Source organism: Neofelis nebulosa, chromosome 12, assembly GCF_028018385.1.
Source record: "Neofelis nebulosa isolate mNeoNeb1 chromosome 12, mNeoNeb1.pri, whole genome shotgun sequence".
In the NCBI taxonomy this organism is placed as follows: Eukaryota; Metazoa; Chordata; class Mammalia; order Carnivora; family Felidae; genus Neofelis; species Neofelis nebulosa.
In genome coordinates this window covers 52,427,145-52,452,171 of record NC_080793.1, presented here as the reverse complement: position 1 = coordinate 52,452,171, position 25,027 = coordinate 52,427,145, and the positions used below count along the sequence as shown (strand labels likewise).

The 25,027-nt window shown below is 42.8% G+C and overlaps 1 protein-coding gene across 1 annotated transcript in view; it reads left to right on the top strand.

Annotated features, from left to right (window-relative positions):
• The first annotated feature begins 13,784 nt into the window (after positions 1-13,784).
• SH3GL2 (SH3 domain containing GRB2 like 2, endophilin A1) overlaps positions 13,785-25,027 on the top strand; it is a 214,817-nt gene continuing 203,574 nt past the window's right edge. The window contains exon 1 of the mRNA XM_058695261.1: positions 13,785-13,951. Within this exon, the coding sequence (XP_058551244.1) occupies positions 13,907-13,951 (45 nt within the window). The 5' untranslated portion in view covers positions 13,785-13,906. The remainder of the gene's footprint in view (positions 13,952-25,027) is intronic.

Genomic DNA, 25,027 nt, shown 5'->3' with positions numbered 1-25,027 from the left:
GGTGTAAAGCAAAAGACAACTATTCACAGTGAATGCAGAGTCCTGGTCAGAGGCAGGAACAGACAAGGGGGTTGAGCACAGAGAATAAGGGCATCATGGGTGCCCAGCCTGGAGAAATGGGGAAGAAGCCAGATGGTGTAAGACCCTCAATGCTATATGGTCACAGTCTGAGGATATGGGCCACCAGGCACCTCCCTTGCTTCCACTGACTGCTTTCACCTGTGGCCAGAACTTGCCCTCCTCATTGATCATGGCTTCACCCCTGCACACCTTCCCACCACTACTCTGTCCAGGTGGGGAGACATTCCTCCTCTTTTACCAGGTGACCTCTCCATTTGGCCTTTCTTCCCATCCTTTCTGCATCATTCAGTGACTGAGCTCAGTGAGTTTTTAAATCTTCAGTATGACTCACCTGCCATTTAACTGGATCCTTCCTTTTTTTCTTGAACATGTCTGGGTCTCCCTGGCTCAAAAAAAAAAAAAAAAAAAAAAGAAAAGAAAAAAGAGCTAATCAGATCCCTTACTATATCCCCTGACCTAATGACAGATTCTCTCTTCATCTTAAGACTTCTCATTTTGTGGGTTTGTGTGTGGAGCGGGGGGTGGGGGTGTACAATGGGGACATTTGTCTTTGTTCCTTCCACTTCCTCTCCATAGTCAGTTCTGCCTTGATAGAGCAAAGAGTTTCCTTATTATTACACGTGTTCAGTGGTCTGATGCTTATGGGGCTGTGGTGAGATTTCCTTCTCCCTGTAATTTACCTTCAAAGTTAAGGTCATCTTAAAAATTGGCATCAGGGGCGCCTGGGTGGCTCAGTCGGTTAAGCGTCCGACTTCGGCTCAGGTCATGATCTCACGGTCCATGAGTTCGAGCCCCATGTCAGGCTCTGTGCTGACAGCTCAGAGCCTGGAGCCTGCTTCGGATTCTATGTCTCCCTCTCTCTCTGACCCTCCCCCATTCATGCTCTGTCTCTCTGTCTCAAAAATAAATAAACATTAAAAAAATTAAAAAAAAATTGGCATCAAAAGTTCTCTCCAACAACTCAACTCTATCTACAGGAAACTAAAAACATTTTCAAAATATTTGTTCTGAGGAATCCCCTATTTGGCAAACTTCCTGTGACTAGATCTTGAAAGAAAATTGGTATTCTTGAGATGGTGGTATTTTATTGTTAAATGTTTGAAATGATATTTTATTTTATTTTTTAAAAAACTTTTAATGTTTATTTTTGAAAGAGAGAAAGAGACAGAGCATGAGTGGGGGAGGGCCAGAGAGAGGGGGAGACACAGAATCTGAAGCAGGCTCCAGGCTCTGAGCTGTCTCCCCAGAGCCCAATGTGGGGCTCAAAGCCACGAACTGTGAGATCATGACCTGAGCTGAAGTCGGACACTTAACCAACTGAACCACTCAGGTGCCCCCTGAAATGCTATTTTAAAATAGTGCTTTATATATGGCCTGTCACTGAAGTCAAGGTTAAGTGTGTGGACCAGGGATAATACAAGTTGTGCACTTTTTTTTTTTTTTTTAATTTTTTTTTTTTCAACGTTTATTTTATTTTTTGGGACAGAGAGAGACAGAGCATGAACGGGGGAGGGACAGAGAGAGAGGGAGACACAGAATTGGAAACAGGCTCCAGGCTCTGAGCCATCAGCCCAGAGCCTGACGCAGGGCTCGAACTCACGGACCGTGAGATCGTGACCTGGCTGAAGTCGGACGCTTAACCGACTGCGCCACCCAGGCGCCCCAAAGTTGTGCACTTTTAATAAAACTGCCAAAAAGTTTTTTTTTAATGTTTATTTATTTTTGAGACAGAGAGAGATAGAGCATGAATGGGGGAGGGTCAGAGAGAGAGGGAGACACAGAATCCGAAGCAGGCTCCGGGCTCCGAGCTGTCAGCACAGAGCCCGACGTGGGGCTCGAACTCACGGACCGTGAGATCATGACCTGAGCCGAAGTCGGACGCTTAACCGACTGAGCCACCCAGGCGCCCCCAAAAAGTTTTTTTAAAAGATGTTTTATCTATTTTGAGAGGGAGAGAGAGAGTGCACACACATGGATGAGTGGGATGGGCTGAGATAGAGGGAGAGAGAGAATCCCAAGCAGGCTCAGTGCTGTTAGCACAGAGCCCGATGTGGGGCTCAATCTCACAAACCACAAGATCATGACTTGAGCTGGAATCAAGAGTCAGACGCTCCAGCAACTGAGCCACTCATGCACCCCATCACCAATAAGTTTTTAAAAGGCAAAAAAAAAAAAGTTCCAAAGATAAATGATTTATTTAAATATGTAAATTATCTATCCTTTTAAGTGCATTTTTGTCTTATTAAATATAAGTAAAATATAGTAACATAGAATAAATTAAATTTCTTTTTCATGTGTAAAGCTGACGCTGACAGAATTTTGGAAGGTTTACTCTGACAGCTTCATATTGTTGACAGGTGTTTGCTGAACTAAATTATCTCTCCTTTCTCACCTGGACTTTTCTGTCACCAAGAGAATGCATCCTTGAGATGACAGAGTAGGATGCATACGGTGACTAAGAAGTAGCTTTTCTCTGCATGGCTAACTAGCTACTAAAATAGAATGTGGCCTCTTTAACACAATGCTTTAACAGGCTGACTACCCAGATCCCATGTTCAGGGTTCACAGCATGCCTTCAGATCTTCTAATGATAATATCTATCCAGGAATAGAAAAAAAAAAAAATAAGCCAGTGGTAAAGATGCCCTACAATTTACAGTTAATTAAAGTTGTTTTCATTTCAGGAGTGGGCATTGCTGTCTCAGAGTCCAGTTGCTTGGCATTTACCAGCATTTAGCTGCCAATTCCCAGGGGCTTGGGAGGTTCCGGCCCTGGCAGCCTGACACATACTGTCAAATAAACAAAAGTCTGATTTGTAAATCAGAATGTCAATGTCTTACAGGGAGAGCTGACACTTAAGGACTATATTCCTTGTCACACAATCTGCCCACTCTCTCATCTGAGAAGGAAGCCTAATGCACAGCTTAGCAGGACTTGTGGTTTAATTGCTATGTTTGAGTTGCTAGATCTGAACAAGAAATGGGAATGGGATTAGAATGTTATTGTAGGGGTTGGGAGCGTGGAGGGGATAGGTCACTTAGAGTTTGTTGACTGCGAGTAACAGAGAGTCATAGTGGCTGAATTAGCAAAGGGGCATTTATGGGATGGTCATTAGGGACTCTCAGAATTCACAGGAACCTGGAGGTACAGGCTTGGATACAGCAGGGGAGCAGCAACGATAACCTCTGGACGGTGTGCACAGTTGGAGGGAAGGTTAGCCAGTTCCAGGCTTCCTGGCCCTCTGCTGGATCTAGTTTAAAAAAATTCATCAGGCTTTTAAAATTTCAATTTGCCCATATCTAGTGGGTGGTTATACTATTTGCTAAGAGTTGTGAAAATGAAGATAAGACCCTGCATTCAAAGACTAGAGGATCTTATATATCAATAGCTGCAACACACATTAGATCAAGTTCGTGCAGAGGTGCGCCATCAGGGCTTTGGGACACCCCCAGCGAAGAGAGGACATGCTGTCAGAAGGTTGGGGAAACACCTCAAAGGAAAGGCACTGGAGATGGGCATTGGAGCTGGCAGGATTTTTCCAGAGGAGTTGGAAGCATTTCCAACTGGGATACAAATAACAAGAGGGGGGGCGCCTGGGTGGCTCAGTCGGTTAAGCGTCCGACTTCAGCTCAGGTCACAATCTCGCGGTATGTGGGTTTGAGCCCCGCATCGGGCTCTGTGCTGACTGCTCGGAGCCTGGAGCCTGTTTCAGATTCTGTGTCTCCCTCTCTCTCTGACCCTCCCCCGTTCATGCTCTGTCTCTCTCTGTCTCAAAAATAAATAAACGTTAAAAAAAATTAAAAAACAAAACAAAACAAAAAAACCCCCAAATAACAAGAGGGGCTCCGGATGTAGGAGCTGGATGTGAGCCACCCACCTGGTTAAGTTCCCTCCTCCTTTTCCTGAGACTGGGTTACCAGGGTTCAGCCAAATGAAGAAGTGTTCGTAGGGAGAAGTGTCTACAGTGCTTTGAATGGAAGAGGACTAGGTGGGGGAGAAAAAGAAGGGGGATGAATGGGGGGAAGACCTATGCATTCCATGTCCAAGAGACAAAAAAGTGTGCTTCTCTCTGTACATCCGTTGTACAGTGGGTATAGGTGACAAACCTGGAAGCAAGGAAAGGAAGGTGTCTCCCTTGATTTCCCATCTCTAGGAAAGGGCTTGTTAGTCCCATCCATGCTGAGTGGGGGCTCAATACTACTGGCAGCATCTGAAGGCCCCAAATCTTATGTTAAGAGCAATTCACACCAGGACAACCGTCTGGGTCCTGCACAATCTGTGATTTAATGCAGGGCTGTTGGTGAGGGCTCTTGAGCATCAGACCCAATGTAGCAAGGATACAGCATCAGTGACAGTGATAAATTGTTCCACCTTTAATTCCCATCTGTATGTATTAACACTGACTGGAGGCTTCTGCCCTGAATTAAGGCTAGAGGCTGGAGTAGAAGAAGTTAACGATGAGGGAGTCACTCCCTTTCATTGCTTCTGTTTTCTCATCTGTAAAATAAAATGTCAGGGTTTAATGCCTTTGTTTTGCTATGTTTCTTTTTTTTTTTTTTTTTTTAATATATGAAATTTACTGTCAAATTGGTTTCCATACAACACCCAGTGCTCATCCCAAAAGGTGCCCTCCTCAATACCCATCACCCACCCTGCCCTCCCTCCCACCCCCCATCAACCCTCAGTTTGTTCTCAGTTTTTAACAGTCTCTTATGCTTTGGCTCTCTCCCACTCTAACCTCTTTTTTTTTTTTTTTCCCTTCCCCTCCCCCATGGGTTTCTGTTACGTTTCTCAGGATCCACATAAGAGTGAAACCATATGGTATCTGTCTTTCTCTGTATGGCTTATTTCACTTAGCATCACACTCTCCAGTTCCATCCACGTTGCTACAAAAGGCCATATTTCATTCTTTCTCATTGCCACGTAGTATTCCATTGTGTATATAAACCACAATTTCTTTATCCATTCATCAGTTGATGGACATTTAGGCTCTTTCCATAATTTGGCGATTGTTGAGAGTGCTGCTATAAACATTGGGGTACAAGTGCCCCTATGCATCAGTACTCCTGTATCCCTTGGATAAATTCCTAGCAGTGCTATTGCTGGGTCATAGGGTAGGTCTATTTTTAATTTTTTGAGGAACCTCCACACTGCTTTCCAGAGCGGCTGCACCAATTTGCATTCCCACCAACAGTGCAAGAGGGTTCCCGTCTCTCCACATCCTCTCCAGCATCTATAGTCTCCTGATTTCTTCATTTTGGCCACTCTGACTGGCGTGAAGTGGTATCTGAGTGTGGTTTTGATTTGTATTTCCCTGATGAGGAGAGACGTTGAACATCTTTTCATGTGCCTGTTGGCCATCCGGATGTCTTCTTTAGAGAAGTGTCTATTCATGTTTTCTGCCCATTTCTTCACTGGGTTATTTGTTTTTCGGGTGTGGAGTTTGATGAGCTCTTTATAGATTTTGGATACTAGCCCTTTGTCCGATGTGTCATTTGCAAATATCTTTTCCCATTCCGTTGGTTGCCTTTTAGTTTTGTTGGTTGTTTCCTTTGCTGTGCAGAAGCTTTTTATCTTCATAAGGTCCCAGTAATTCACTTTTGCTTTTAATTCCCTTGCCTTTGGGGATGTGCCGAGTAAGAGATTGCTACGGCTGAGGTCAGAGAGGTCTTTTCCTGCTTTCTCCTCTAAGGTTTTGATGGTTTCCTGTCTCACATTCAGGTCCTTTATCCATTTTGAGTTTATTTTTGTGAATGGTGTGAGAAAGTGGTCTAGTTTCAACCTTCTGCATGTTGCTGTCCAGTTCTCCCAGCACCATTTGTTAAAGAGACTGTCTTTTTTCCATTGGATGTTCTTTCCTGCTTTGTCAAAGATGAGTTGGCCATACGTTTGTGGGTCTAGTTCTGGGGTTTCTATTCGATTCCATTGGTCTATGTGTCTGTTTTTATGCCAATACCATGCTGTCTTGATGATGACAGCTTTGTAGTAGAGGCTAAAGTCTGGGATTGTGATGCCTCCTGCTTTGGTCTTCTTCTTCAAAATTACTTTGGCTATTCGGGGCCTTTTGTGGTTCCATATGAATTTTAGGATTGCTTGTTCTAGTTTCGAGAAGAATGCTGGTGCAATTTTGATTGGGATTGCATTGAATGTGTAGATAGCTTTGGGTAGTATTGACATTTTGACAATATTTATTCTTCCAATCCATGAGCAGGGAATGTCTTTCCATTTCTTTATATCTTCTTCAATTACCTGCATAAGCTTTCTATAGTTTTCAGCATGCAGATCTTTTACATCTTTGGTTAGATTTATTCCTAGGTATTTTATGCTTCTTGGTGCAATTGTGAATGGGATCAGTTTCTTTATTTGTCTTTCTGTTGCTTCATTGTTAGTGTATAAGAATGCAACTGATTTCTGTACATTGATTTTGTATCCTGCAACTTTGCTGAATTCATGTATCAGTTCTAGCAGACTTTTGGTGGAGTCTATCGGATTTTCCATGTATAATATCATGTCATCTGCAAAAAGCGAAAGCTTGACTTCATCTTTGCCAATTTGGATGCCTTTGATTTCCTTTTGTTGTCTGATTGCTGATGCTAGAACTTCCAGCACTATGTTAAACAGCAGCGGTGAGAGTGGGCATCCCTGTCGTGTTCCTGATCTCAGGGAAAAAGCTCTCAGTTTTTCCCCATTGAGGATGATGTTAGCTGTGGGCTTTTCATAAATGGCTTTTATGATCTTTAAGTATGTTCCTTCTATCCCGACTTTCTCAAGGGTTTTTATTAAGAAAGGGTGCTGGATTTTGTCAAAGGCCTTTTCTGCATCGATTGACAGGATCATATGGTTCTTCTCTTTTTTTTTGTTAATGTGATGTATCACGTTGATCGATTTGCGAATGTTGAACCAGCCCTGCATCCCAGGAATGAATCCCACTTGATCATGGTGAATAATTCTTTTTATATGCTGTTGAATTCGATTTGCTAGTATCTTATTGAGAATTTTTGCATCCATATTCATCAGGGATATTGGCCTGTAGTTCTCTTTTTTTACTGGGTCTCTGTCTGGTTTAGGAATCAAAGTAATACTGGCTTCATAGAATGAGTCTGGAAGTTTTCCTTCCCTTTCTATTTCTTGGAATAGCTTGAGAAGGATAGGTATTATCTCTGCTTTAAACGTCTGGTAGAACTCCCCTGGGAAGCCATCTGGTCCTGGACTCTTATTTGTTGGGAGATTTTTGATAACCGATTCAATTTCTTCGCTGGTTATGGGTCTGTTCAAGCTTTCTATTTCCTCCTGATTGAGTTTTGGAAGATTGTGGGTGTTTAGGAATTTGTCCATTTCTTCCAGGTTGTCCAATTTGTTGGCATATAATTTTTCATAGTATTCCCTGATAATTGTTTGTATCTCTGAGGGATTGGTTGTAATAATTCCATTTTCATTCATGATTTTATCTATTTGGGTCATCTCCCTTTTCTTTTTGAGAAGCCTGGCTAGAGGTTTGTCAATTTTGTTTATTTTTTCAAAAAACCAACTCTTGGTTTCGTTGATCTGCTCTACAGTTTTTTTAGATTCTATATTGTTTATTTCTGCTCTGATCTTTATGATTTCTCTTCTTCTGCTGGGTTTAGTCTGCCTTTGCTGTTCTGCCTCTATTTCCTTTAGGTGTGCTGTTAGATTTTGTATTTGGGATTTTTCTTGTTTCTTGAGATAGGCCTGGATTGCAATGTATTTTCCTCTCAGGACTGCCTTCGCTGCGTCCCAAAGCGTTTGGATTGTTGTATTTTCATTTTCGTTTGTTTCCATATATTTTTTAATTTCTTCTCTAATTGCCTGGTTGACCCACTCATTCGTTAGTAGGGTGTTCTTTAACCTCCATGCTTTTGGAGGTTTTCCAGACTTTTTCCTGTGGTTGATTTCAAGCTTCATAGCATTGTGGTCTGAAAGTATGCATGGTAGAATTTCAATTCTTGTAAACTTATGAAGGGCTGTTTTGTGACCCAGTATATGATCTATCTTGGAGAATGTTCCATGTGCACTCGAGAAGAAAGTATATTCTGTTGCTTTGGGATGCAGAGTTCTAAATATATCTGTCAAGTCCATCTGATCCAATGTATCATTCAGGGCCCTTGTTTCTTTATTGACTGTGTGTCTAGATGATCTATCCATTTCTGTAAGTGGTGTGTTAAAGTCCCCTGCAATGACCACATTCTTATCAATAAGGTTGCTTATGTTTATGAGTAACTGTTTTATATATCTGGGGGCTCCGGTATTCGGCGCATAGACATTTATAATTGTTAGCTCTTCCTGATGGATAGACCCTGTAATTATTATATAATGCCCTTCTTCATCTCTTGTTACAGCCTTTAATTTAAAGTCTAGTTTGTCTGATATAAGTATGGCTACTCCAGCTTTCTTTTGGCTTCCAGTAGCATGATAAATAGTTCTCCATCCCCTCACTCTCAATCTAAAGGTGTCCTCAGATCTAAAATGAGTCTCTTGTAGACAGCAAATAGATGGGTCTTGTTTTTTTATCCATTCTGATACCCTATGTCTTTTGGTTGGCGCATTTAATCCATTTACATTCAGTGTTATTATAGAAAGATACGGGTTTAGAGTCATTGTGATGTCTGTATGTTTTATGCTTGTAGTGATGTCTCTGGTACTTTGTCTCACAGGATCCCCCTTAGGATCTCTTGTAGGGCTGGTTTCGTGGTGACAAATTCCTTCAGTTTTTGTTTGTTTGGGAAGACCTTTATCTCTCCTTCTATTCTAAATGACAGACTTGCTGGATAAAGGATTCTCGGCTGCATATTTTTTCTGTTTAGCACACTGAAGATATCGTGCCAAGCCTTTCTGGCCTGCCAAGTTTCAAAGGAGAGATCAGTCACGAGTCTTATAGGTCTCCCTTTATATGTGAGGGCACGTTTATCCCTTGCTGCTTTCAGAATTTTCTCTTTATCCTTGTATTTTGCCAGTTTCACTATGATATGTCGTGCAGAAGATCGATTCAAGTTACGTCTGAAGGGAGTTCTCTGTGCCTCTTGGATTTCAATGCCTTTTTCCTTCCCCAGTTCAGGGAAGTTCTCAGCTATAATTTCTTCAAGTACCCCTTCAGCACCTTTCCCTCTCTCTTCCTCCTCTGGAATACCAATTATGCGTATATTATTTCTTTTTAGTGTATCACTTAGTTCTCTAATTTTCCCCTCATACTCCTGGATTTTTTTATCTCTCTTTCTTTCAGCTTCCTCTTTCTCCATAACTTTATCTTCTAGTTCACCTATTCTCTCCTCTGCCTCTTCAATCCGGGCCGTCGTGGTTTCCATTTTGTTTTGCATTTCATTTAAAGCGTTTTTCAGCTCCTCGTGACTGTTCCTTAGTCCCTTGATCTCTGTGGCAAGAGATTCTCTGCTGTCCTGTATACTGTTTTCAAGCCCAGCGATTAATTTTATGACTATTATTCTAAATTCACTTTCTGTTATATTATTTAAATCCTTTTTGATCAGTTCATTAGCTGTTGTTATTTCCTGGAGATTCTTCTGAGGGGAATTCTTCCGTTTGGTCATTTTGGACAGTCCCTGGAGAGGTGAGGACCCGCAGGGCACTTCCCCCGTGCTGTGGTGTATAACTGGAGTTGGTGGGCGGGGCCGCAGTCCGACCTGATGTCTGCCCCCAGCCCACCGCTGGGGCCACAGTCAGACTGGTGTGTGCCTTCTCTTCCCCTCTCCTAGGGGCGGGATTCACTGTGGGGTGGCGTGGCCCGTCTGGTCTACTTGCACACTGCCAGGCTTGTGGTGCTGGGGAGCTGGCGTATTAGCTGGGGTGGGTAGGCAAGGTGCACGGGGGCGGGAGGGGCAGGCTTAGCTCGCTTCTCCTTAGGTGATCCACTTCAGGAGGGGCCCTGTGGCAGCGGGAGGGAGTCAGATCCGCTGCCGGAGGTTTGGCTCCGCAGAAGCACAGCGTTGGGTGTTTGCGCGGAGCGAGCAAGTTCCCTGGCAGGAACTGGTTCTCTTTGGGATTTTGGCTGGGGGATGGGCGGGGGAGATGGCGCTGGCGAGCGCCTTTGTTCCCCGCTAAGCTGAGCTCTGCCGTCCGGGGGCTCAGCAGCTCTCCCTCCCTTTGTCCTCCAGCCTTCCCGCTTTCTGAGCAGAGCTGTTAACTTCTGACCTCCCAGACGCTAAGTCGCGCTTGCTGTCGGATCACAGTCCGTCCGGCCCCTCCGCTTTTGCCAGCCCGACTCGGGGGCTCTGCTTGGCCGGCGAGCCGCCCCTCCGCCCCGGCTCCCTCCCGCCAGTCCGTGGAGCGCGCACCGCCTCGCCGCCCTTCCTACCCTCTTCCGTGGGCCTCTCGTCTGCGCTTGGCTCCGGAGACTCCGTTCTGCTAATCCTCTGGCGGTTTTCTGGGTTCTTTAGGCAGGTGTAGGTGGAATCTAAGTGATCAGCAGGACGCGCGGTGAGCCCAGCGTCCTCCTACCTGTTTTGCTATGTTTCTTGCACTCAGTGAGCTTCCACATAAATTCAGGAACAGTTTGCCCTTGAGTGGGCCAGAGGAAAGGGATCCAGGGCTGAAGGGCAGAAAGACGAGAACTTCGGCTTATCCCCTGCCACCTTGGAACGAGGGGCCCTCTGAAAGGTGCCAGGGATGCAGCAGCTCTGTGCAAACTAGAGGTCCGGTATTTGCCAGAAGCTTTGGCATAATGTAGGGAGAAGTAGTGCATGAATGATGTGATGGAATTATTGCTGACCATGAATTTCCTGTCCAATTAGTGAGGTGCTGCTGTGTGGGGGTTTCATTTAATTGGACCTCTCCTGAGCCATCTAGGTTTATTTACCATTTTACATTGATTTGATCTCAGGGGAGGAGAGGGCAGCATGTTGAATTACAACAACCTTTTATGAAACAAAGTTCTTCCTCATTGACCTTTGATTCCCCTTTCCCTGCATTATGCCTCTGCATTTCTCTGTGAAGCCTGTGCCGCAGCTTCTTTGCAACCAAAGAGGGCACTCATGTTTGACATTTTCCAATGTCTGGTGCATTCATGCCTCTGCATTCAGGTCACAGTAAATGTCTAAAAGGGCTTTCTGAATTACTGGTCTGGAAGCTCCTTGGGGTTCAAGATGCAGTTGGTATGTATCTTAGCATCTCACCCTGCCATCCCCCCATACCTCCTACCCTGCTGCCTGCTAGAAGGGGGACCTCAACAAACCTCTTTGAAAGGTAACATCTCAAAAGTCTTTATACGTATGCACGGTGGCTTCGATAGAACTAGTGGATTTACATGAGACCCAGGGGATACTTGGCAGAATTGACCATGCTTCCAATTTCTGCCAAGGTAGTTCCTTTGAAATATAGGTGCTCAAAGTTGGTAGATGAAGAACCAGGGAGAGAGAGAGACTTGTTTTCATTTAATTTGTGTTTCCGGCAAGTGTTTGAAGTCCTGAGGAGATTCATCAGGTCCTCATTTCACACCTGTCATGGTTAAAGACCAGAGCTCATGGACCCCAGGTCCTTTGTTCTTTGGAGATTAGTTGCTCTCTCTCTCTTAACAGCTTCACTAAGGCCCATCCTTCTTTGCAAATGTTTTATGTTCAGATCTGGGAGCAGGCAGGTAAAATAAACCATAGAATACTTTTTCTGTTATACAAATGATGAGAAATCATTTAAAAACTTGAGAGAAGAGAGAAAAAAGTTAATTCCTAGTCTCCCTACTCTAGCCCCCTGGTTTTCAAAGTGTGGCCACCAGAGCAGAGCATCACCTGGGAACTTGTTAGAAATGGGCCCCACTCTTGGGCCCCAACCAGAACTAGTGAATGGAAAACTGGGAATGTGGGAATTTTTTGCTTTAACAAGTCCTCTAGGGGATTCTGATGCATGCTAAAGTTTGAAAACTGCTCCACCAGCCCAACCATTATTAGCATTTTATGCATTCTTTTCATGAGTGCGTGCGTGTGTGTGTGCGCGCGCGCGCGTGCAGGCTTCACTAAACTGTTAGAGTACAAAAGCAGTCATTGTAACACTAGCCCCCAAAGCTCTCTTATCTTAAAGCCCCACCTCCATTTGCAGTAAGTACAAACTATTGTGGAATTTCCTAATGTCAAGAATCTGGGAATCCCCATGGTGGGCCTTAGAGGTGTGAGTCATTGTGCTACATCATGGTGCCTCAGTCAAGTCTTGTTAAAGGTTGTCCTGAACTTTGGTGGATTAGTAGCCCCACCTATTTCTTGGCAGGACTGTTGTTTTTCCCTGTCTGATTCCTGAGACACAGATTGTCCCTTGCCCTGACATTCCATTACAATTTCCTAGAGATCACCAGAGCTTACTCTGTACCCTCTTTAGCTGGTAAGAAATCTGCAGGTTACGAGGCCAGGGTATGTATGGTCAGTGTGGGGAGCCAACATTCCCTATGATCATGAGGTCTGGGGATTGAGTCTGCTCATTGCTTCAGTGAGACTGCAAAAAAGAGAATATACGTACCCAAACTTCAGTGAGGCTTTTTGTAGGAATGAAACAGGCAACTTAACTTCACACACCTTTGATGACAAAAAAAATACACATGGGCCAGGGAGTCTATGTTAGTAGGTAGCAGAGGTCATGGAGGCAACAAAAGAAATTCCTAGAACTCCTTTGCTGCCACGTATTTCCTTATTCATCCATTTACCTTGCTTTCTGTCGCTCTGCCTTCTCTTACAAATTTGGTCCCCATGTGGGGATAGTGTTCAAGTTCTTTTCTATGGGCTTCTCAGTCCAAGACAAATCAGGGTAAATGGCTAATCACCAGAAGACAGAAACCATGGTAGTGCTGCTGTGCTACAAATTAACCTAATTCCATCAGTATTTGGCTTTAGCCCAGCCATACATACTTTGTTATGTATGTAATATTTGCACAGTTTAGTATTACGCTTTTTCATGTGTAATGCTCAGGTTGAAAATCCTAAAACCACTATAAGTGAATACCAAATTCACATTTGGACTTTTCTGTCTATAATCACAGGATTAAAATGCTATTACTGGAGTAATAGTCCATTTCAATTCTATTTACCTGACCAGCTTTAAGGCTTTAAATGTTTTTTTCCTTCTCCTTCTTCTTCAAGCGTTATCAGACCAAAAAAAAAAAAAAAAAGAAAAAGAAAAAAAAAGAAAAAGAAAAGAAAAATCGTTTTGTTGGCTTTCCGCAACGTTTTGGAGGCTTAAGGGATATTGGAGTATTGAAACCAGGAACCAGGGCAGAGAAATGTGTTCTGTGACCAACCAAGCGGGCGCAAGGCAGAGAAGGAGCAATGACTTATTAATTACCCCAGATAGAACACCTCCTTTCCAGGAGGCAGAGAGGCTCAAAGGGCAGATGGGCCAGCTTCAGGCAGCGCCGCTGCGGCTACCTGGAAGCCCAGCAAGTCACCTGAGTCGCGCCCGTGCCTGGGCTGCCAAGCTGCAGCGACTGGTCCGCAGTGTGCGGGGCCACGAACCCCACTCCGCGTTGGGAGAACGCCCTCGGCCCTTTAAGCACGCAGCCGGCTCGCGGCTGCCCTGGAGCTGGATCTCCGCGGTAGGCGCACAGGTAGCGCGGGCCGCAGCACCTGCCCCGCCAGCCCCGCGCCCGGGGCGGGGCTTCCCGCTTTCCCTTTAAGAGGCCGCAGCACCCGCCCCTGACGTCAGGGTGTCTCTCCGCACGAGCCCGCGTCCCGCGCCGCTCCGCGCCCCCGCGCCCACAGCCCCGGCGGCGGCACGACGAGCGGCCGCCTGGCGAGCGCGCCGCCCCGCTCGGCCCTCCGGTCCCGCTCCGCCGCCGTCTCTTTCCGCACCACCACCGCAGCGCCCGCGCGTCCTCCCGCACCATGTCGGTGGCCGGGCTCAAGAAGCAATTCCACAAAGCCACTCAGGTAAGGCGCGTGACAGGTGCGCCCGGGGTGGTCCCGGACGGAGCCGCGAGGGGCGCGCTCGGCGCCTGCAGCCAGCGGGGAGCGCGGGGTCCCCGGCCTGTGCCCAGCCCGCCCCGGCCGCCCTCCGCATCGCCCGCCCAGCCCGCCGCGGCAGCGTCCCGGGGCTGGGAGCCCGCCCTCCGTCCTCCACCCCCGGCTAGGTGCGGCGCTGCGGGCGCCCGCGAGTCCCCGGCGTCCCGCCTCGTCGCCCCGCGCGCCGCCCCCGCACCGCCCCGCGCCGGAGCGTCTGGGAGGGGACCGCGGCTGCACCGTCGCCCGGGCGTGCAGGTGCCCCAGCGGCGCGGCGGGAGATTATGTAAAGTCGTCTCTTACCCGGTGACCTTGCGGTGTTGGTGCCCCCAGCTGTCCCGGGAAGTGCTGGCACGAGCGGTGGCCCGCACCGGGGGTGACTGCGGTGATGTCCGCCGTCTGCGCTCCTCCACTGTGCTTTCTGAATCTCTCCTTCCATGTTGTCCCCAGGCGCCAGAGCAATAGGAGGATGAGGCTTCCTTCAGGGAAGCTCAAGCATTAACTTTTCCCTGGAGAACTCGGTGGTGAAACTCCTTTGAGGCTGAGGCTTGACCAGCAGTTTGTGTCTTTAAACATTTCCCATGGGTTTTGTAGCCTTAACATAACCAAATCATCATATGTGTCTAAGCATTATTTTCAGTGAAGCTTTTACATCTTGAATGTGCCCGTATTTCTCTGTGGGGTTAATAAGCTGTGATTACAACTTATTTAATTCAGGTTCTAATACTTTAAGTCTCCTTGGGCTCTGTTGAAGAATTTTACATAGGGAAAGATAGGTGAATACTTAAAATGTGACCTATTTCTTATGTAATGAGGGTGGTTACTTTTTTTTTTTTAATCCTTCTGAAACAGTTCTAGTTTAAGGGATTTTTAGCTAAGGATTTTGTTGGTTTCTTCAAATGTTTCTCATAATTTAGCCTTAAATATTTTTTATAGATTAGCCTTGATTAATACTGAGCTTTCTCAATAATTTCTCAGAAGTAGTGAGGTTTTTCCTAGGCTACCACAGTAACAATCCTATTTTAAACCACATCCAAAAGAGGTGAGGGTTGTGCTTTACAGAATCTTGGTTAAGGTAGGGGGACAGATGCAGCACGACGTTCCTCTCCTGTACGTCCACATGCTATGTCTATCATTATCCTCTTGCCTTTGTAGAATCAGTTTTTTTAATTTAAATTTTCTTAATGTTTATTTTATAGAGAGAGGGAGTCAGAGCAGGAGCGGGGGAGGGGCAGAGAGAGAGGGAGACACAGAATCCCAAGCAGGCTCCAGGCTCCAAGCTGTTAGCCCAGAGCCCAATGAGGGACTTGAACTCACAAACAGGGAGATCATGACCTGAGTTGCAGTGAGACACTTAACTGAGCCACCCAGGCGCCCTGCCTTTTTAGAATCAGTTTTATCTGTCAGTTTGGAAAATTGAGAAAACTAAGATGATTTCAGTACAAATACCCATTAATGTTATTGTTTTTGCTTTTCAAATTGGATCTTTGAGTCATCTCTGACAGAATGTAAATATATTTATTGGCGTAATATGGAGGGTTTCTAATAACTTCATACTTCAGGTTCCTTCAGGTTTACAGACCAGCACAGGTGCTACCATAAATTCTTAGGACTTCTTTGAAGTCACTAACCTTTTTAATTTCAGGTATTTGTTACTTCTGTAAAGCAGACCTCAGCACTGGATATACCAACACCCCATCCCTTCTTCACTTTGATTCTGAGGACTTCTGCTGCAAATCTTGGAGCCTTAAAAGGCAATTAGGCTAAGGCTTGACCCCCACCTCTGCTGTTAATGATCTTGAGCAAGTTATTTAACATTTGAATGTGTCTTTGCTAAATGGGGTTAAGTATCCACTTCCTAGAATTGATGGGAGTGCAGATGAGTTTTTAGAACACACATAATAAGTGTTCAATAAATGCTGTTAACATTAAAGATAATTTCACCAGTGTAAGATTCTGTCCTTTGTATTAGTAATAATGACACTTGAGGAAACGATGGAAGCTAGACTTTTTGGTTTTGTTACCTTAACAAAAAAACGATCAGATTGCTTCATTTCAGCCAAATCCTGAAGTTATATGTAACACGGAAGTTCAGAATAAAAAACTAGAATTGTATGATGTGAAAGACTTCTAGATTGTTGGAGGAGGTTTGCTTGTGACAAGAGTAGTATTCATCACACCTGATTCAGATGCAGAGTCACTGAGTCATTTTTTTTTTTTTTTTTTTTTTTTTTTTACTGAAAAGCCATTCATTTTAGAGGTGAGACAACACACGATATCTTATCCATAACTTAATGGAGCACAGTCCTAGCCCCTGGCAAAGGTTATTCTTCCTGTGTACGTGTGTATATTTGAAGGGTGTGTAAAGCCAGTGGTAGTGTTTGCGTGTGACAAAGATACTAGGGGAAATAGCCACGTCCTACTTTTTAAGCCATTTTTCCATAGCCAGCTCCGTGAACCTGATCTTACCTACAAAGTAAGCTTTACACCTAGAATTATTGCCTTTCGAGAATAGATATGCTAGATTATATGGCCAATGTTGCCTTTTTTTTTTTTTTTTTTTTTAAATGTTTGCTTATTTTTGAGAGAGACAGAGTGTGAGTAGGAGAGGGGTAAGAGAGAGAGGGAGACACAGAATCCAAAGCAGGCTCCAGGTTCTGAGCTGTCAGCACAGAGCCCAGCGAGCCTGAACTGGGGCTACAACTCAGGAAGGGCATGATCAGGACTTGAGCTGAAGTTGGACACAGCTGACTGAGCCACCCAGGCACCCATGTGTGGCCAGTATTCTTAAGTGGAGGGCCCCTCTTCAGGCAAACGTTTCTCTTGTTTCTGTGAAATTGAGTTTTTTGCTTTTTCAGTGCAGGATATTTGTATTAATAAAGCAGTATGCCTTTAAAGTTTGCCCACTGATTTGAAATCTCTGAATAGAAGTGTCAAGACTGTTCTCTTGATTTAGAACTGATTATTTCTACCTTGTTGCCTACAGTTATTTTTAATATCTCTGATATTTGGAGGTGAAAAAATGCTTTTGCTAAAGACAATTTAATGAGTGGGAAAGACTTTCAGGTTGAGAATATATTAACAGCAAAAATTGATCATATTTTTACTTTAATATGCTTTATTACTTTATTGCTTGTAGATATAATTTATGATACAATTAGAAAAAATAAGGTACTCTTTGTTACTGTAAAATAGGGCAAATGAGCATGTATTCTACTTTTAGTGAGTTTTACTCATATTGAGATTTCATTTTAGCAAGATTAATGTCAATTTTTTTCACTTGTTGGTTTAAACTGGCAGCATATTAGGTAAAAATAGCTGTCTGCTTCCAGTTAACATGCTGTTATTATAAATTCTACACTTATTTTTTTTTTTTTTTTACTTTATCAAGCATTTGTTGTGGATGTACCTTGCTTTGTAGAAACAGGTGTAAGTTTGTTACAGAGTAAAATTTATTAGGTCATTGTATTTGTTTTGGCATTTGTGCAGAACTAAGTATCAAACTGAGTGTCTTAAACAACAGAAATTTATTGTCACACACTTCTGGAGTCTTGATGAAGGGGACAGTGAGGGCATACTCCTCTGAAGGCCTTAGGCAAGAGTCTGTTCAGGCCTCTTTCCCACATTCTAGTAGTTTGTTGGCAATCTTTGGCTTTTCTTGGTTTGTTTGCACAATCACCCAGATTTCTGTCTTCATGTTAGCATGGTTTTTTCCTATCTGTGTCCAAATCTCCCCTTTCTCTAAGGACACCAGACATATTGAATTGGAGACCCACCCTACAACAGTATGACCTCATTTTAGCTTAAGTAGTTACATCTGCAGTGACTATTTCTGAAATAAGGTCACATTCTGAGGTACTGGGGATTAGGATTTCAACATAAGTTTTTGGAGGGGGCACATAACCCATAACAGCTATTATTTGCGTGAAAGGATTCACCACAGTGTTCTCCTAAATACTGCATTTGATTTAGCATTAAAAAGACAATTAAGTCTATAAATAACACCTTTATATTGCATTGAATGAGATATGCTTTCTTCTTTTCAATAAATTTGGTTAGGATATATACCTACTATAGACTACATCTTTTTTTTAATGATAGAAACTAATATTTGGTTAGGCTGTATGTTATGATATAATCTGGTGCATGATTATTGTCCCACTCAGATTCATCAACTGGAAAATTTTAATTACACTGGTATTTTATGCCTTTCCGTTTAACTAATTTCTTCATGCTTTCATCATATTTAAAGTGCTGTATTTTATATAGATGCTTTGCTTGGGAGAATGTTGCATAAATCTGTTTATGCATTTATTGATTTGGTGAGACTTCAAACTTGTTAAGGTATTTAATGAAATATATAATTGGTTATAACTTTGAGTGAGGTTCTCAGTTCCTTAAATGCTTGCTTTAAAGCAGTAAAATCTCTGCTGCCTTCAAAATCTCGAGTATAACTTTTTTGTTCACATAGGGTTTCTATACATGCACTCTTTGTCAGGTTCTTACCTGGGGTCAATAAGAGGCTGGAAGGACTGTATATTTTCTAAAATTATATGCCACATTTTATATGTGCATTTTTCTGAGGGAGAGGTTTTTAGCCTATCATAATTTTTTTCATTAGCTTTTTTTTTTTTTTTTTTTTTAAAAGTAGGCTTCATGCTCAGTGCAGAGCCCAACATGGGGCCCAACATGAGGGTTTGAACTCAAGACCCTGAGATCAAGTCCTGAGCTGAGATCAAGAGTTCCATGATTAACAGACCGAGCCACTCATCATCAGCTTCTTTTTTTTTTTATCATCAGCTTTTTTTTTTTTTTTTTTTAATGTTTATTTTTGAGAGAGAGAGAGGAGGGGGGAAGGGGAAGGGCCATGAGGGTGGACAGAGGATCCGAAGTGGGCTCTGTGCTGACAGCAGAAAGCCCAATGCAGGGTGTGAACTCAGAACCATGAGATCATGACCTTAGATGAAGCTGATTGCTTAGCTGACTGAGCCGCTCAGGTGCCCCTTATCATCAGCTTCTTAGAGGAATTCCTAATCCCAATCCTGTTCCCTTCCCCCAAAGTAAAAATGCATTATAACAAATTGATCATGTCATCAGGAGAGAATGGGGTGGTTCTTACAATAACAATCACTTGCATCAATTTATTACTGGGCTTTAGAATATCTGCTCAAAATGAAACTATCTCTAAACTACTTGTAGGGGCAATCAAATATAAAAAGCCTTTCCAAAGGTGTCAGAATTGAATGAGATAATGTCTGTGAGAGTGCTACGCTTGCATAATAAGATAACTTGAACCATGCAAAAAAAAAAACAAAACAAAACAAAAAAAAAACAAAACAGTAGGTTGTCAATGAGCCCTGACTTACTGATACACTTGGCAAATGGACCTGTGGAAGAGTTTGAAATGAAAGTGGCTGCTGAAAATAATTTCCCTTGAGACTGAGATTCTCTTTGATCAAGTTTTTTGTTGTTGTTGACACCGTGACCTTTTTTTTTGCAAGGTTTTTCCCCCACAGTGATTCTTTAATGTTTTAAATTGAGTTTATATGAACTTTGGTTTCTATTTGGAAAATTTTGAAGTATGTATCTCCCAAATTAACTATAAATACCCTTGAAAATGCATCAAGACTTGGTGGGGGGAAATGGTGAGTGTTTTGAGGAGAAATGTCATTGCGGGAGAGAGAGACTTAGTATTGGGGCATGGTGCCGGTAGCGGGGAGGGCTTCAGCTTGCAGAGCAGAGTTCATTCTGCCAAGCCCCTTGTGCTGCTCAGATTCCCAGGCCTTCATGCAACCCTAGGGCTTTCATTAGAGTGGGCAGCTTGAGGAAGTGAGAGAGGAGGACAAGAATCATTCAAATAAGGAGAATTGGGGGAGGCAGAGTTTAAGAACAGCTCTAGGGTTTAAAGTGGTGTGGCTTTCCTTCACAAGTTAAGGCCAGATGGGCAGGATTCTATCTAGAGGGTAAGAAATCAGAGGATTTTCTTGACTTCTCTTTTCTTCCCCTTTCTGTTCATTTGATCATTTATACCTTAGTTATGTTCTGTGATGTTATGTGATGATGATGAGTTGAGTGTGGCACCAAGAGGGGACCCAGGAAAGGCTCAGGAAAACAAAGTTTATTAAACTCACAGGTTTGAGGGAGACAGAGACAATGCACACTCAAGGGGCCACATATGAGCAGGGCCAGGGGAGTGGGCTCAGCCAAACAGGTGGTAGCCAAGAGAGAGTACAAAGACCAGTGGGTAAGGGTCTTTATTAGGGTCAGGGTGGAGAACACAAGAAAAGGCAGAGGGTATTTCCTTGGTGCATTTGAATTTACTAGGTCATAGTCAGGGGCAGCCTGAGAAATGTAGTTGTCTTGGGGACCACCTTATCACAGTGGTGCATTTGGTTACCTGGGTGGGTTGCTCGAGCTCGTTGTATGTGAGGATGTTAAGGCGGCAGGAAACAAAATATTAAAACTTTTCTCAGTTTTTTTTTTTTTTTTTTTTTTTGGTTTAGATTTTCTTTATTGCCCTGATCCTTTTGGAGTCCAGATGTTTAAAAGTGATTTATGTGGTCTATAATAGATAATAAAGATTAAGAAGAGAACTACAGCTATACCTATTTTATTGTCATGATTGTAAGACCCTGTAAATGTTTTTGTAGAATATCGATAAAATATTTTCAAATGCCACTAAATCATCAACTGAGTCTGATGCTTTGTGAAATAAATTTACTGTTTCTGAAGATTTTACATTTAATGCAACTTCTGAATATGATGTTCTAGTTGGTTTGCTCTCACCCCCCTCTGCCCAGCCCCAGGTCAGATTCTATATGGTATGGATGACTGTGGAAAAGCTTCCTATAATTTGTGAGAACCAGCAAGCTCCTCGGAGGCTTGCTTAGATGCTCGGGTCTCTGAAGGACCACTAGGCAGGATTTTGTGGCCTCTTCTGAATAATGATAAATATAATTCAAAATAAAATATATCAAATATATTGATATATCAATAAAACATATCAAAATAATGATAAAAATGAAGATAAAAATAAGATACAGAAGTGTCTTTGTTATAATTCAAACTGAACTTTCCCCATAGATCTTAATTGGAGCAGTTCCATAGTGCTAAGAAATATCTCAGTATCAAAGTACAATGCTTGTTAGGCACACGTGACTAGTCTGCCTATGCTTTTTCATGTTCAGGAAATACTGTCCTCAGTGACCACTCCCATTTGGAGAAAGAAAGAATGGGAGCCATGGCAATTATTGTCCATACAATGATACCACATTCTGGGTAAGCTTTGTGAGGTCCCAACCCCTATAGAGAGGAAGTTCTATGGTTTTACCCTGGTTCTGCAATCAGGGAAGAATTCTTTTGTTCTTTCTGCTGTTTGGCCAAAATCTAAAGAGGGTGACAGGGAGCGTGGCCTCTTCAGGAGCTGTATAGCTTCTTTCGTTGGCTTCCTGTTTATTTAATATTTGATTTTTATTTTTTTGTTTTGTTTTTTGTTTTTACAGTTAGAGGCTTTTTTTTTCCTTTAAAAAAGTTTGAGAGAGAGTGTGTATGTGCACATGTGAGTAGGGGGAGGGGAGAGGGAGAATCCCAAGCAGGCTCATGACTGTCTGCGCAGAGCTCCACGTGGGACTTGATCCTACAAACCATGAGATCATGGCCTGAGCTGAAATCAAGAGTCCCATGATTAACCATTGGACTGAGCTACCCAGGCACCCTTGCAGTTACTGGCTTTTAACTATTCATGGCTCATGGCTGATTTGGGCAACAAAATTCCTTCAGAAACTTAGGAGATTTCCCATTTGCTAGTTACTGAAGTGGAATCTTTTTGGATTCCATTGATCCAATGGATGTTTTTTATACCTAATTTTCAACCAGTAGGTTTGGTTGTGTTCACCTGAACTTTGTAAGAGAGCCTCATGCTTTGATTTAACCAAGAAGTCTTAATCGATGTTTACTGCTCATAGCTCTTTTCATTCTTACTTCCCATCATTTGCCTCAGGGATCCAGGATGACTGGGGGTTCTTACATCTTTAACACATGGTTTTCAAGATTGCCAAAGGGAAGAGTATGTTGGAACAGGCATGGTAGATTTCTGTGGGCCAGGCCTGGAAGAAGAATGTGGTGGGCATGATGCTAAGACTCTAAGTGACCCTCCTTCTCATATTGCCCCCTCTTCTTTGAGTGTGAGTCAACCTGTCACTATGAAAAGTTGTTGCTCCTGAAATTCCTACTCTATATGGGAAAGGGGAGATTGTATGTTTGGGGTTAATCTAATCATACAAACCCATTTAAAAGCAGAGCATTTTCTCTGGTTGGTAGTGAAAGGAGAAGTCAGAAAGATTGGAAGCATGAGAAGGACTGGACTTGTTGCTGTTATAGATGGAGGGGCCATGTGAGAGGGAATGTACTCAGCTCTAGGAGTAGAGAGCAGTTTTTAGATGGTAGCCAGCAAGGAAACAGGGACATCAGACCCACAGTTTTAAAGAGCAGGACTTTGCCAACAACCTGAATGGAAGGGAATTCTTCCCCAGAGTCTGCAGATAGGAGCCTGGTCTAGCTGTCATCTTGATTTTGACCTTGTGAGACTCTGAGTGGAGAACCCAGTGTAGCTGGCCCAGACTTTCAGCCTGTAGAACTGTGAGCTAATAAATGGATATAGTTTTTAAGTTGCTAAGTTTATGATAATTTGTTAAGCAACAACAGAAAGTTCATAGAAAAAATAGTCACTTCTTTTTATGTTCAGTTGGCTGGAACTTATAACATAGCCAAACTGTGGAATACCTAAGTGCAAGGGAAGAAGGGGGGAGGCTGGAAAGTGTAGTCAAGCAGTGTACCCAGAGTATAGGAGTGGCGGTAAAAAGCTAAAAGTCTTTGCTGTCTGTTGTGCCTATAATACATTCATTTATATGTGTGCTTCTGAGTGTGTGTGTGTATGTAAATATATACATACATACAATTTGTTGAATCAACTTTTCTTATAAGGCTCAATGTTCTCTATATATTTTTAAATACATTTTATATTTTACAGATGTTTCCCCCTATAATGTTTAGGTTTTTTGACATTTAGGTATTTTTTCCTAGTGAAACACACGTTTCCTTTTGTGGTTCCTGATCAGTTGTAAAAGGTGAGGCTGTTAACTACTTTCTGAGGAATCTTAGCTTGGTAGGCTGCTAGTACAGTGACCGCTTCATTGACCTTGGAATGGAGAGACTGTAGAACATTGAGGAGCCTTTTGAATTCTAAGTCTCTATCAAAGCATCAGGGATTTTTACTAGTGAGAGCAAAGTGGTTGACTGTTCCCCCTGCATCTGTTCCTGTGTTTGTGGAAGGCCTGTGCCAACACAGACACACTGAAATGCGCTTATTTAGTGTGGGCACATCAAACAGCTCCATGGTAATTTGAAGTTGTTCATTAAGTTACTGAGGACTTCAGGTGCACGTGGCACATTTCGTGTTGTTTGTCTGTGTTATGTTAGTTTCAGCTCTTTGACATGATTTGCAGATCCATAGCCCTGAATGATTTTCTAATTGCAGCTGGTGGACAGTGCCAGACATTTGTTGGGAAGGATGAGGTCCGACACCTGAGATGTCCTATACGGGTGTGGTGTCAGTTGGGCAGCTTGGCTGAGGAGAGAATAGTCAGGCATGGTCCATGTCAGAGAGCTGAAGTAACTGGATGGTGAAGCATCCAGTTGGAATTGATTACAGAGCAGGTACAGCTTTCACCCTAGTGTTCAGTAAGCATTCAGTAAGCATTTACTGCTTACTGAAGTGACCCTGGTGTGCTTCTTTAGGTTGAGTGAATGTTGCATATGGTGTCTTGCTGGACATATTTATATTATTTATTAAATTGTGTAAGTGGCTACAAACCCAAACCCTTTGCTGGTTGTGGCTATCCTCCATCATGCTGTAGACTGACTAATGGAAGTACTTTCTGGAAATGTTCCTCATTAATACCATCATCAAGATTTTACTCATGGAAGGTGATAATCCTATTATCTATAGATTAGGTTCTGCTTCTTATGTTCAACCTTGCACCTCAGTTGTGTCTCTTTTCCCCTTTAAATTAAGTTTAACAAATAATTGTTTGCCATTAAGCCCTTTCCTGTTCATGTCATCTACTACTCTCTATGCATCTTTGGTTCCTTTGAAACTCACAAATCCAGAATTTCCATTTTTCACTTTTTTTAGTCATTACCTTCACCATAAACCCAGTCCATATTTTTCAGAGAGATACTTGCAGTGCTTATCATTTATATCTTCTCTAAATTTCTTCATGTAGATGTGGAAACCTCCTTTTTCCTAGCTCCAACAGAAGCTGGGGAAGCTTGTCCTTATTTGTAAAATTTAAATGATCACAAAATACTTGAACAATGTGGATGTATTTCATTTCTTTACAAGCTCTTTGAGCTTTCTGTATCTCAGATGTACACATTTAAAGACTTTTGACTCCTTTTTACCATAAACCTTAAATGAAGGATGTATCTTAACCAGAAAGCTTACCATACAATCTCTCCATGAGTGCATTTGTCTGAATTTGATGATTGTGACTCGACTTTTTTGAGGCAATGAGTTTTGCTGATATCATGTGATATGTGTTGGTTTGCCTTTTATAACATCTAAATTCTTGGTGTCTGATGTCATTGTGTCTGCTAGTTGCCATGAAAGAGTAAAGTGAATTTAGGCAGTCAACTTCAGTAGGCTCCATATGGTTATGGTGGAGTAATTTGTCCCTCAGATTTGTTCCTGAGTTTTATCCTCATGAGCTTTTAGGCATCTGTGTCATCTCTACGTTACTGACTCAACTTTAAAAATGAATCATTGTGTAATTTTCATAAATGGAAAAGCCACTATCACTTTTCATAAATAAAAGTATAAGAATTATCATACAGAAATGTTTACTCTTGCTGGAGTAAATCTGTGAGCTTGAAGTTTATTCTGCTTTTGGTAAAAAAGGAGATTAACCTATAAGGTAAGCAGCACATATCCTAACAATAGTACACTGG